General features: G+C 34.2%; 1 protein-coding gene across 9 annotated transcripts in view; it reads left to right on the top strand.

Annotated features, from left to right (window-relative positions):
* The window catches only part of LOC116168294 (GRAM domain-containing protein 2A-like), a 70,852-nt gene extending 56,496 nt beyond the window's left edge, over positions 1–14,356 (top strand). For 6 of the 9 annotated variants that reach the window (XM_031484068.1, XM_031484031.1, XM_031484049.1 and 3 more), the window contains 7 exons: positions 6,501–6,677; positions 8,134–8,315; positions 8,365–8,468; positions 8,516–8,716; positions 8,766–8,943; positions 12,354–12,541; positions 12,591–14,356. In XM_031484068.1, coding sequence (XP_031339928.1) covers positions 6,501–6,677; positions 8,134–8,315; positions 8,365–8,468; positions 8,516–8,716; positions 8,766–8,943; positions 12,354–12,541; positions 12,591–12,830 — 1,270 coding nt within the window. In that variant the 3' untranslated portion in view covers positions 12,831–14,356. Of the gene's footprint in view, positions 1–6,500; positions 6,678–7,279; positions 7,845–7,877; positions 8,089–8,133; positions 8,316–8,364; positions 8,469–8,515; positions 8,717–8,765; positions 8,944–12,353; positions 12,542–12,590 lie in introns of those variants that run through there. The other 3 variants (XM_031484085.1, XM_031484102.1, XM_031484094.1) reach the window with 3 other exon arrangements.

The following is a 14,356-nucleotide window of genomic DNA, read 5'->3' as shown; positions in this document are numbered from 1 at the left end:
TAATTCTTCAGCTGTTTCGCTTTTTTTGGTTGGTACCGTCATACTAACCGCATAGGTTTTCATGGCAAATCTTTGCCAAAAGTCAAACTTTTGGGATTTGAGACACTTCGCTAATTGGAAAAACCGGGAAGCTGTTTAACATAACCTCTTGAAAAGTACCTACTATTGGGATCGCTGGAAACTCGGCTGGAAGCCTTAGCTTCCTTCGCCTTTATTTATTCGAATTTCTTAAGTCTTCTTTCTCTCTTAAAGTCGCAAACTTTTTCGGTTTCTTTGCTTTCTTTAGCTTCGCCGAATGTATCAGCTTCTTTTAGTTGTAGAAAATTGTATGAGCTTTCGATTTTGATTTACGAGCTCCCATTTTCGGAATATAACCGAAAAACCACAGAGCTGTATGAGGTATGACCCCCTCCCCATCCTCCGGCGGCACCGAAATTGCTCGGGACTTTATTACACAATCATCAGGGGATCTTGAACCACACATTCCCGAAAAAATTGGAACGACACAAATTATCTTTTCCATATTTCCTAGAGGGACTGGAGTACTATATTAATTAATTAATTTATTTATTTATTATTTAATTCCAACATTTGAAGGTATTTATTTAGCGAAATGCGGAAAATTTGTCAAATATAGTTTTATATGTGACATTACGATCCATGGCATATTGAAATTTCTGGCATCATGTCCGATTGAACCGGAAATCGCTGAAACTTTTGAAACATAAAATATGCATACGGTTGATGTACAAAAAAATGGATAAATTCGTGATTAAATATTTATAAAGTACTCCCAATGCATATTGTATGTTGTCGTACAGCAAATTGATTGCTCTTTTTATCTTAAAAAAGCATTGATTGCATTTGAGAAATAGATATTGCCTCTAATTCCGGTTACACCGGAAGTGACTCCTGAAGTTTCAATATGCCTCCGGATAGAGCGTAATATCTCAGATAAAATTATATTTGATACATTTTTCATATCTCGCCAAATAAAAGTTATTTTGAGGTGACCCTCTTATCTCGACCACACTGTATAACATTACTCCATTGAATTAGCTTGAGATAATGTCACCATCTTTTAAATTATTCGTGGAAATCAAATAACTTTCCTAAACTGAATGAATTTTTTAGAAATTTATTTAAGGAATTTAGGATGACGAAGTAAATCCATGTAAATATTTATCGTAGCATGTAAACAATACATTACGGTTGCCTAAATATAGCTGAAAAGTCGTTTTACGAGCTTTCCACGTAAAAATGTCGTCACCACTTCATGCCTGGCGTTCGAATAACTACTTTGTTTATGATCATTCGAGTGATCCCACTAAGAGAGAGAACAAGAACCTCTTCCGATAAAAATTTGCCAACATTTCAGCACGTGAATTCAATAAGAGCCAACTATTAAAATGTCTAATTTTATTTTGATTAACGGCATTTTTTTACTATTAGCTACTATTTTCTTGGACAAATTAACGGATATCGTTGATTGCACAATGATAAAAATACTTGTGCGCCATGGTTGACCGAACCAAATGCCCATGTTTGGTTTTTTTACATTGCGTTAGCTGAAAACGCCTGGGTGCGTGTGTGACTAATCCAAATTGGAACCAAGTGGCGGAAATGGCATTTTTTACAGTGCAAATATTTGTTTACCCGAATTTTCGAAAATTATTATGACACATAATAATACCATTAATCAATCAGTGCGCTTAGCAAAATAATTCTGTTGCAAAAAATATATTTCTAGTTTTTGAAATATCAATATAAATATTATGGAACAAAACATTTTCTCTATTTTCGCTTTGTTGCATAGTGCACAGCTAGGTACATATAGTGGATCGATTATAGTTCAAAGAAACACTCGTATGTGGATGCATGACACTTGAATTAAAGAGCGCATTTGCTATATACCTAACAAAGACGTTTTTGAGCCTAATATCTATATGTATTATTTTCAATTAAAATGTACATAAAGTCTAGTTACGTATCACCCTAATTATTAGGTGTCACGAAGACTGAAAATACCAACATTATTACTCACAGTCCCAACCACTAATTAGAAACGTACAGGTTCTTATAAACAAATTACTTTGGGAATGCCATTCATTGTTACCATGGTAAAAAAGCGAAAACAATGAGAAAATGAACTTGGAATTTCCTTAACAATCGATTTTACTAGGTGACTGATGCATTTCTCTTTTCTAAGATAATGAGGTACTTTTATTCTGAATATCCCATCTAAGTAGTTTTGGGCAACCGCAATTCTCCATCCTTTGTGGTGTACGAGTAAAAAACATTGATAAATTTAACCACAATTTTAAATTTCCGTTTTCGTTTAGGTGCCAGTTTTTTGCTGATCCGGTTCACAAATAGGATCATCATGTAGCACATGGTGTATCTAAAGTTCATAGACGAGTAGTCTTAAAGCCGGTGGCATTTTTCAGTTAAGGCTTATTTCTTTGTGAGGATATTGTGATAGGAGTGCCACCCGTGAGGCAGCAGTATGGGAGGGAGGCAAAATGCCCCAAATCTGTAAACAATAGGTAGGTTCTAGTTTTTAATGAGTACCACTGATTCTATAGTGAAGGCAAAATTATCAGCCCTATTGGATTGGAAACTTTATGTCTCCCTCCCATTTCTTCCGGAAATTAAAGATGTGAAATTAGATGTTCTCTAAGTTTCCTAGTAAATTTTCTAGAAGAGATAGATTCATATTTTATTGTTTAAGGTTTCTGCCATGTTTTCGGAGCATAATTCTAGTACGTTTGTCTAGAAAAACTTCTAGGATGATCTCTAATGAAAACCCTAAAAAGTATTTCAATGCCACTTCAAAATTGGTTTCGGATCGGTTTTAAAGTACGTTTCTTAGAAGATTCTTAAACATTTTTTTTAATATGCTTTCTGGTTGAATTGAAATTGGCAAAATGAATCAAAAGCTTCCCCATACTCGTTTATTATTTAAAGGGGGTGTGTTGGATGCTACATTTTTAGGAGCGTATACCATACCCCCCAGACGTGCCGAAACTACGTTACTCCTCAAAACACTAAAAGACCTCGTGTTAGTTTTCTATAAAGGACCATCGAATCTTGCTTTCCTGACGAATATTCTACACCCGACACTACGTTAGATGGTACCTTTTCAAAAATTATAGTGTAAGTACTATTGACACTATACGTTTTGAGCAAAAAATGTAGAACCAGGAGATCATTTTTAAGATGACGAAATTTACCCTTAATTTAAGTGCGGACTACATATTTTTGGGTATAATATGCAAAAAATGGCAATTAGGGGATGATAAATTTGAAGATGTGTTCGGGGAACATATTTGAAAATGTGCATAAAACTTTAAATGCACAAGCAGGAAAAGGAAGAGTAATAGTTCACTCAGGCTCATATTTTTTAAACGATACAAAGTATTAATGAAAATGGACAATTATCTGGTTACTGTTGAAGGCAGAAGTTAGAACTCGCAGAAGAAATTAAATTTACTTAAAACTAAATGAAGAAAGGGGGAATTGCAAGTTTCTAAAGCAAGGGAGTTCTTGTTAAAATTGGAAATATCGATCAGAGAGAATTGAAGAATAAATTTTTTGTGATGGGTATCATTTCCAAAATGTAAAAGTGTGAGGCTTTTACTGAAAAATGAAAGATCTCTAAGTTGTATTTCAATCATTGCTTTTTTGGGAAATGAGGGCCATTCAAAAACAATTTCAAGGAATGAACGAACGGTCTGAACGAAATTTTAAATTTTCATTTCCTGGATTTTTTAAAATTAGTTTTAAGTAAATTTAATTCTGCGAGTCCTAACTCTCATTGTCATTTTTAGCTGTCGAAACATGACCAATGACCATCTAGCACACTTTCTTTAAATCATAAAGTTGTTTTTTTACAATTCAATTTAATTCAACCTCATTTGTAGTATCAATCAACATATGCCTAAACGCCCTAAACCAATGAAGTTCTCTACTGTTACTAGGAAGACTTTTAAGATTTTGTAGGCATATTTTGAAGGAAACGAAAATGGTGTCAAATATTTAAAGACGATATTATAGGTTTCAGGGAACGTTCCTAAATAGGTTTCTACAATCTACATTTATAAAGATGTATGGAATTTCCAGAAATTTTAGGAATTTTAGGATTCGTTGATACTTTTAGGTCATCATCATTTTTGAACCCTCCGCAGATATCTCCAAAAAATTGGAGCGAGCATCGGTCTGTAAATGACACTTTGACATTGAACGTAACCTACTATTTTCTCGTGGACTGTAACGTGGTTAAGGACATCGAAATTAAGGGAGCAAAGACACTAAAAATAATAGCCCTAACCAGAGATGCGGCTCCTCACGGGCGACTAGAGAACCTAGGTTTATAAAATGTGATAAATTAGGTGCTAACTTTTGTTTCCCTGTTAGGGAGCCCCAAAAAATCACCAATTATAAAACCAAATATTAACGCTAACCTAAAATAATAACAAAAGAAAACTTCATGCGGGGTTTTGAAGGCGCCAAAACTAAATACAAATTCAAGAAAACGAAAACAACAGATTCATCTGCAAAATCAAGTTTTTGTGCTTGTATCTATGCGTTGTCTTGTGTTGTAAAATTCCCGTAATTTATTTATCGTTGCGAATTTTCGAGAATATTTGTGAATTTTCAAAATTGTCTAAAATATTCATCTTTTACAAAATACTATTCTGTGTTTAAAATTGTTTATGTAACATACATAAATACAAAAACTTTATATTTCCCAGCTCATATGCCATAAAATACTGCACCTTCAAAACAAAACAAAAATTCAGACAAATTGAAGAAAACTCAACAATTCGAAAAGAAGAAAAAATGATAAGATCCAAATGGTAGAATTGGTAGAAAAATTTTCATAATGAATTTCTCGGATGATTTAACAAAAAATTTCGTTACCAAAAATTCTAGAAATATTTTTAAGAAACTCCTGACAAGTCTTTTAAGAAGGTTCTTAGTATTTACACTATTACTCCCATTCGGCTACTCTACCTTTTCGCCTCGCAAAAGTCAAAGTCAAAATAATAAATTTTATTGACATTAATAAAGGGATAAGGGGTGTATATTAATGTCAAATACAAGATTTATATATTTAGCATCCAATAACCCCCAAATTTAACTTAAGGAGAAAAACGACAATTTGAAAATTATTTCCAAGAACATTAAGCCCATGATTATAAAGTTTTTGCGTTTTTTAAGGGGTGTTACGTGTTGATTTAATCTCAATCGTAAGATTTGGTATATTTAGCGCCCTAAATTGAAAATATCTGTCTGTATACCCACGAAAAACGACTTACGTAATTTGAAAAGTATTTAAAAAAATTAAGCTTCTGTGTATTCATTTTATTAACGTTATTTAGGTGAATATCTGGATATTTAATATCAATCGCAAGATGTCTATCATGTAGATCTCCGAAACCATAGAAGATAAAAACAAGATACGAAAAATTGCAGTAAGGGAATTCTCGAGTTAGACGAGCAACCGACGAACAGACAGACGAACAAAACGATTACATAAGGGGATTTTTTTCTTTCGAAAAATTCCCCTAAAAACCAGAAAATTCCAAAATTCAACGGAACACAAAGATACTTTTTACCACCCACTGCAACTGTCTACCTACATACAAATTTATAATTAAATTCAATCACATATGTTTCATAATCACGTAATAAACGAAGTATTTTTAGAGCTTGAAACAATTGATTTTTTTATTTGATGATATGTACAAATTTCCATTTAAAAAACCCACGCACAACCCTTATGCATGAGTATGCTCAGCACCAGGCACACAGAGCCTTTTTACTTCTAGTATTGACAAACCACAGAACATTATGATTATGATTGAAATGAATTAATGACAGGATGCACAAGCATTACTTTAGTCATAAAGTACCTAAATCGAGACCTAAATCATTGAACCGAAGCTTTTAGCATTACCTAAATGTAACTGGTAACCCACCTTCCTTATGAAAGTAGTAGCTTTTACCCCAATAAAGTTTAAGGTGATGGCATACAATGAGAAACTGGTAATTTTTTACTTTCCTGGCTGCTCCATAGGTTACGTACGTAAAATGTACAAAATAATCATAAGCGGAACCTTTCAAGTCTGAAGGTCAAATATTTACTTATAGGTCAATTGTTGAAAGGTTACCGGTTTGCGCTTATAGAATTTTGGCTATCCATCAAACCGTCCGTCCGCGTAATCGTAGGTCATCAACACCTTTCCTCCGAACATCTCCAATTTTGGAATTCGGTGGGTGGCAGGATTTTGAAAAGTTTGACGCGTGTTTGTATTGGCGTCGTCGCTATTCGCTAAAAGCCAAACTTTTTCATTCATCATCTTGCAAGTACGGTCATTAATCTAATTAGAAATTCAAATCCGGTCACGCATTCTTTGAAAGACATTCCCTTCAAGTTGTCCTTTTAACGAATGTGACAAGATTTCCAACGCTTAACGGCAATAATTAATTTACAGGTCATCAAGTAATTTTGGAACTATTGGCGCACGATCGGCTCCAAGTACGCCACATGGATTACTTGGTTCCTCGCCAGGAGGGCTCTCGGAAAATGTCTCACAACCCTGCAGCCCTCCCGGTTACTCGACTCTTATCCAACGGAGTCCTAGTCATACAATTTTTTCAAAATACGATAAGTAAGTCCTTACTTTAATGCACGAAACTTGCATGCACGTTTAGCTTATTAGAAATCTATAATTAACAACTTTTCAAGTGAAATTGCATTAATTTACATAATTGGTGTAACTAGAACTTTGTAGATACATTGTATAACAAACTTTCAGTATCATTATTTGATATCTTTCGAAATCTAGACGTTTGTCATGCTTTTACTGTTACGAAGTAGGAATTATACACCATAACAGTAATAGTATCGTGCAACAGCCTGTTCCAATTTTCTTAGTTTGTAGTTTAATTTTGAAAGCCATTCATAACCTTTTGCATGAAGAATTGCTTTGGCTTATAACAGTTTTTTATTAACACAATTTATTTCACCGTAATTAATGGATCGTTAGCGATTGGCCAACCAGAACGTTTTATAACTACAAATCATTGCTTCTAGGGGATTCTGGTGAAATTTAATATAATTTTTTCAGTATCCTCTCGTAAGTGTGTCTTAGTACTTGACTTAACATTTTAATTACTTTGTTGGACTATCTTCCAAAAAACATTGGCCCGAATAACAATGTTTTTCTTTATTCTGCATTTAAACATGACTTTTTTGTGTAGGTCAATTTTTTTTATTTAAACAAGTATTTCTCGTTTCCAAACTTTTGTATTGATCTCTAAATTTTCATAAATGTTTTACTGTTTTTCCTAATCAGGTCAGTTTTTAGTATTTCATGTACCTACTTTATCATTTTTGTATTAATTACCACATATGTGTTCAGTTTATGGATTCCCTGGGTACATCCAAATAGTCGTGGATTATAAGATTCCCCTCGGTGGCGAATACTATTCATGATATCAGCTTTTTTTAGTGAAAATCCCCCGATAAAAACATTTTATGCACAGCATCAACAGATTGGACACCTCTGATAATCCAGGGCGGTCTGAAATACCCAGTCTTGAACTTTGCAACCCAATTTTTAACATTGGAAATTGGTCTTCCATATCTCCAAGGTTTTAGCCAAGTATATATCTTGCAAAGCAATGCTTCGTTGTTCAATTATCCGACATTTATTGAATCTGTCGACTATCGAACCTAAAGAGATGACACTCATTGAACTTGAACTCAAAGGCGGCCAAATTGTTAAAAAACTGTTGAACTGTTACATCAGGTCTGGAGACCAACCAATAATGCTGTAAGTATACACATTAATTAACATTAAACAAGCGTCGCTATCTTCGCTGATAACATATCGCTAATAAACAAGCGTACATCCACCATGTTATTACATTTAATAAAGACGCTCTACTGCTTACTATGTTTGGTAGCGTATTAGACGTAGAAATGCTCAAACTAACAATCGCGGATTCTATTCCGCAACTAATTCAGTACCAAAAAAGTTCAGATACGTCCTCAGGGGATGAAACTGATGACAGTCGGTATGATTTGCAAGTCGCTTCATCTAAATAATATCCATTTTCCAGGGGCGCTTTAAAACAACTCTCAAGTTCCACACCTGCAATGACGGCACAGGCACGCTCACCTGAACCTCCAAGTCCGAAAGGGTCCACCAAGGAGGACAAATTACCGACTACCTCAAAAGCACGACAGAAAAAGTTTCTTAGGCACTTTCCTGCTGTAGATATCGACGAAAAAGTATTAAATTGTAAGTAGCAACAGTTACATTGAATTACATAATAGCAATTTTCTTCCAGATTATTCCTGTGCTTTAATAGGTGATATTTTACTGCAAGGACATTTGTATATTACAAAAAATTACTTTGCTTTCTACTCGAACGTATTCGGCTATGTTACAAAGGTAATAATTAGCAATAGTCGATTGTATATTAATAACTGTAACTTCAGTTACTTATACCGTTATTATCAGTACAAAAAATTACAAAGGAGAAGACGGCAAGAATTATACCAAACGCTGTAGGAATCGCGACAGTGGAAGACAAGCACGTGTTCGGAAGTCTAATGTCAAGGGATAGCACCTACAGGCTTATGACGAAAGTGTGGGATGCGGCGAGAAATAATGCTCAAACTGTTGAAGCTGAACTTTTGGTAAGTTACCGCCATTTTGTGCGGAATGACAAGGTCTCGCTTCTTTTAGGCAGTCAACGCTCCGTCGGAATGTAGCGATAGTACAAAAAGTAGTGAAAGTGATACTGAATTTATGGTAGCTGATTCGGCGAACGGTTTGGTCGATTCGGTGGATCCAAATGCAAGGATACGTAGATTGCCTTCGTTGTGGCCTCCCCTCAATTCTGAACATTCAAGCAAAGGAGCTAGTATGTATATTCATTAATTTTTTTGTCCATTGATACATTCGTAGTACATATATAAGATTTAACATTGTGAATGTTTGGAGAGTATAGTCGTTTGATTCGGCACGAAGGATCAATTTCTGCCACTTTATGGGAAAGATCGCATTATGTATATAGTAAAAATTTTTCGTATTCTAAGCTTGCACTAAAACGGTCTAGTTTGTATAGTAAAAACCAATTCTAAGCTTGCACTAAAACGGTCTAGTTTGTAGGACGATGCTACCAAGTATAGATATTAAATAAACGTGTAAACAAATATAGAAACCCTGTATGTTATATGTGAAATATCTCAGACCAACTTCATGTTATTTTTTAGAACGCGGGGCCCGAACTATTGTTTAGGACTGAGCCCCTTGCTTCCATGCTACGCTACTGAAGCGGTACGTCTCTAATTAACCCCGCAAACATCAAACGAGCGTTTACGAGTGGTTTTTGTCCGAGTATAAAAAAGGGAATTCGGAACAGAACGTAAATAAATGGGTTATATGCTTACGATACTTTTAAAGCAAGTTTTTTTTCCTAGAAAAGGTATCGGTTTCAGGGGTTGATTTATTGGGGTTTAATTGCACATGCATAAGTGAGACGAATTGGATTATAGCCGAGAGTGTAGCGGTCATTTTTTATGAGCTGCGAGTACCAGTTCCGTAATATTAATATTTTAATGTTACTTAATTAATTTATATACCTACAGGGTGTCCCATTTATTGGATTGTAGCCGAGAGTGTAGTGGTCATTTTTTGTGAGGTGCGAGTACCAGTTCCGTAATATTATATTTTAATATACCTTCAGGGTGTCCCATTTATCTTAAGACTAGCGATTATTGCGGAAACTAGCCGGGATATCATAAAATGACTTGTATAAAATCTTCTTCATATGGAGGGGCCCATTTAAAAAAGCTATGCACATTTTCACTTAAGGGTCAAGTGTAGGGCAACTAATACTTCTTATTCTGGAAAATAGTACACTTTCGTGGAAAACGTTTTTTCCCTGCACTTATCAATTAGCTTGGCGATCATTAAAAATTATATTTTAAGAGTGTGGTTAAAAAGGAAACTGAGGACGTTTTCTTGTTATCGAGAAACTACGAACTTCATGGTGCCCCCCCCCCCCCGGGGTGGTAGTACTGGTTGACTTTTGTACATTAAACATTCGAGGTGGTACTGGATCTGCCCTTGTAGACGTTTCTACAGACCCTTCCTTCAATGAACTAAACTTGAATAGTGAATTATTTACGAAAGAACGACGTCATGTATCGCATTCCGGCGAATTTTGGGGGGGGGGGGGCAAAAGGGCCGAAAATCACGAAGACGAAGTCGCGCGTCAAAATTGATATTTTAGATTTGAGCCTGAGCGGAATGGATTGCAATGAAAACCTCGAGAGCAGCAGCGTTATGCTACTGAGCAATAAACTGTGGAAATCAACATTTATAACAATTCAAGGCGCGAACAAAATTTTTTTATTTAAAATATGTGCCAAATTCTTGACAGAACAGCTTCCTAACTCAAACCAAAAATCGCGCATTTAGAAGAGTGCGAGGAAGAGTGTCTTCCAAAAATGATAAGTACCGGGAAAAAGTTGAATAAGAACATGTGAATGTGCATTGAGCCATATAAAGAATACTTTATATAAATCATTTTTTGATATTCCCGCTAATTTTCCGCAATAACCGACTGTATCAAGATAAATGGGACACCCTGTATATAAATAAATTAAGTTATATACAACATTTCGATATAAGATTATACGGAACTGCTAGCTGCAACTCATAAAAGAAATGACCCACTGTCGGCTACACCTCAATTCGTCTCGTTTGCGCAGGTGCAGTTAAAAACTCCAATAAATCATCCCCTGAAACTGATGTATTTTTTAGGCAAAGATGTTTGGTTCAAAACTATCGTGTATAACCCGCCATTTATTCTCGTACTGTTCCGAATTTTGTTATACCCGGACAAAAACGAAATGTACCCTTTATTAAATTAACCCTTCTCTTCATAATTTTTTATACGTTTTCTCGTAAATATCGTGGGCCTCACATTGTTTCGACTTCACTTCCCTTTTTTTAAATTTTGTTTGTGTTTATACTAATAAATCAGTTACAGTCTACAGTGAAGCAACGTTGCTCTCGGTAGTACTCGTATTTTAATGGGTAATCACTCGAAAACTTCGCTCGTTAATAAAAAATGTTAGTTACTATTTGAAAAAACAGGTGTATAACGCCATGGCACTAAAAACTCATTTATTTAAAAAAAAGTGTTTGACAGATTGACATCCTTTGTGCCCAATGTACACTGGCAAAATTTTAACGAAATCAAAATAACCGTTTAAAAAAAAATATTTTCGCTTTTTAACTTGACATTTTTTCCTTTATTTTTTGGTAATAAAAATTAGCATAATTTTTGTAGATTGTACACAAAAAAAATAAAGTGTGGGTAAAGGCTGGATTTTTGAAAAGAACATTTAAATGATTATTTTTAATTATTATTTTAAAGACCTTATTTTTCTGCGTACAACCTACAAAAATTGTGCCCGGTTTTATTACAAAAAAAACGGAAACGGAAACAGAAATTTCCAAGTTAAAAAATATGTTTTTTTTTTCGATAAAACTAAATTAATTTTAATTATGAATTTCGATTATTAATTATTATATGTTGCCTTGTGACATTAAAATAAAATCCAAAATCAATAGACAAACATGAGCAAAAATTAAAATAAAAACAGACAACGCTATGCAGAGTACCTACTCAAGCATACTTGACGGAAAGTGCCTCATGATCGCAAAGGAAAAGATTATTTTGATTTCGAGACTTTGGCAGCCTACATTAGACCTAAATAAGGATGTAAGACTGTCAAAATCGTTTTTGTTAAATATATAGCTGGTTTTTGGGCTAAGAAGCTGTTCTGCTAAGAATTTAGCACCTGGTTTTAGTAGTGGAAAAAGTTCATCTAAGAAGGTTCCTTTTTTCGTGTAAATTTTCAAATTTATTTAATTCATAACTTGGAAAATGCGTTTATTCATAGTATAACAAATAGAACTAATTGGAGTTTAGTATGACTTTGAAAATAAGTACCAAAAAAACTAATATAAGTCCCGTTTCATAATTTCTTACGACACTTTTTTTTATCAAAAACGACCTACGCCTCGTCCTTCGTGATGTACGGTTTGCTCATTCTCGGTATAATCGTTTACTGAACAATTATCCGCCAGTAATAATGAGTTACGTAGGTATATTACAAAGGTTAAAAAATAATCACGTATCTAATTAAATTTCACAGCGATAAGATTTCGGAGATTGCGCCAGGTTTAGTGCAATATGGGAGAAATAACAGGTGATCTTCTGCGGCCAGTATCAATAATTTTTTTATTTTTTTACAGGCGATGCAGAAAGTAAGAAATCGAACATCAACCATTCAGTTTGGCGTACCTCTAGGATACTAAATTTGCCAGCTCAAACTATAGTATTATGTGCAAGCACATTTCTTCTCTTGCTGCTATTTTTATCGGCAGGTATTTTACTGTACCGGATAGGACAGGTTCAACAGAAGTACATTATGGCTTTACAAGTAAGTGCAAATTGCAAGATGGGAAAATTACTAAGGGGCAATTGTTTAGGATAACCACCTGATGAGTAGTACGGAGGATGTTTATGGTGAACTATTGCAATGGCAAGCCCAACTACACACAAAATCGGCGGGGGCCGTTCACAACTTCCTAGATACAAATTTAGATCAAATTGCGAAAGTGAGGCAGTCCTTAGAAGCTTTATCAACATTATTAACGGTGTCATCAAATAATAATAGTGTTAATCGAAACCCTCCAGCCGAACATACGAACGCGCCAGAAACAAGTTAGCTGGTTCCACTGTACCTTGCCGTTTTTGGATGTAAGCCTAAACTTTCAAACTGAAAGTCTCGTAGTTGTTGTAAAGTATTTTTCTTACTTGTTATCAAAATTAATCAGATCAGTGGTGTTTGATTAAGTGTGATATTTTTTATTTGTGTTTTAGACATAGCGACGTTAACGGCGTTAATGAATTTTTTGATATTTAAAAAATTCCTAGTAGCGTTTGTTAAATTGAAGCCTACTTATTACATTCCTACTTTTAAGCGTAGTGTTCAATCTTTCATTGAAAGATTAGGTGCTTTGGAATTAGTTCCTACATTTATTTATTAAATAGTTTTTTATGTACATATGTATGTTTTTGTTAAGCTACGCCATCGTTTTGCTGTTTCGTGTCCTGACTATGTAGTGTACTACTTATCAAACATCCACTGCTAAATCGCCATGTATCTTCAGAAGGGCAATTAGATGGCAAACAAACAAATCTAGTGCTGTTCGTTATAAAAATAGCTACTTATAGGGAAAAGGCTGTAAGAGGTAGTCGAACGTGTGTAGACATAGTTAATTGAAATCCTATTTGCCAAAACCTCTTTGCCACAAGCTCATGCCATAAATTAGTATTTCATAAGTTACTTATTTCTTGAAACAAATTACATTTTAGACATTGTTTCACGAGTTACATTATTTTTGATATTTAAACACCAACTAGGCACCTTTATGATTATTTTGCACCAAAGAATGTAATTTCCATTTAAAACTAGTTTAAAACCAACTTCTCATTGTTGTTCATTCCGAAACTTTAAAATACCCTTGCCTTGAAAGGAAGAAGAGGAAGATCTTAATCCGCCTAATTCAAAATTACTCAATTTTAATACTATTACGCAATATGCACAATAGTTATAGGTAATTAAAAAAGTTTTTCGAAAGTTGCTCACTAAAATCATTAGCATAGGTAGTAAGTGCGGATTTTGACATACACGAAGATTTGCATCTGGTGGCCTAGCATGTTTTTTTACACCTCTCATGGGAGCTTTAACTATAATGCGCGGAATTCGTTAATTCAAGTTATTAAAATAATGGGCAATAAAAAGACGTAGCAATTAAAATTCCTTTTAAATATAATACAAAAAGTTCTCACAGATTCGCAAATTTAGAAAAACAAAATTTTGAGGGTGTTCATAGCTGCATGGCCACCACATTTTACCACAGCATCGTTTTATTGACAAAGTGTTACGACGAAAATTGTAAATACTTTTTGTAGTACCTATAAAATTGACACTTAGTTTATTTCTAGTTTTAAATATATTTACCATAATTGGTAGGGGCAATATTAAGATAAATGAACTAAAATAACATTCGTTAAATATTTTGTAGGCATTCCCAGTTTGAATTTTATAGGTAACACAGAATGGTTTACTTTTCTTTGCATTGTTTTGTAATATAGCATTTGTTGTATTTTTTATCTGATCGTTTTATTCTGTACTTGTATAAGTAAACCTGTGATAATTTTGTTTTGCTTAGATCCCAATAAATATTTT

This window comes from Photinus pyralis, unplaced genomic scaffold (genome assembly GCF_008802855.1).
Source record: "Photinus pyralis isolate 1611_PpyrPB1 unplaced genomic scaffold, Ppyr1.3 Ppyr1.4_LG1, whole genome shotgun sequence".
Taxonomy (NCBI): Eukaryota; Metazoa; Arthropoda; class Insecta; order Coleoptera; family Lampyridae; genus Photinus; species Photinus pyralis.
Note: the sequence above shows the minus strand (reverse complement) of the source record. Positions and strands in the feature narration are given on the sequence as shown.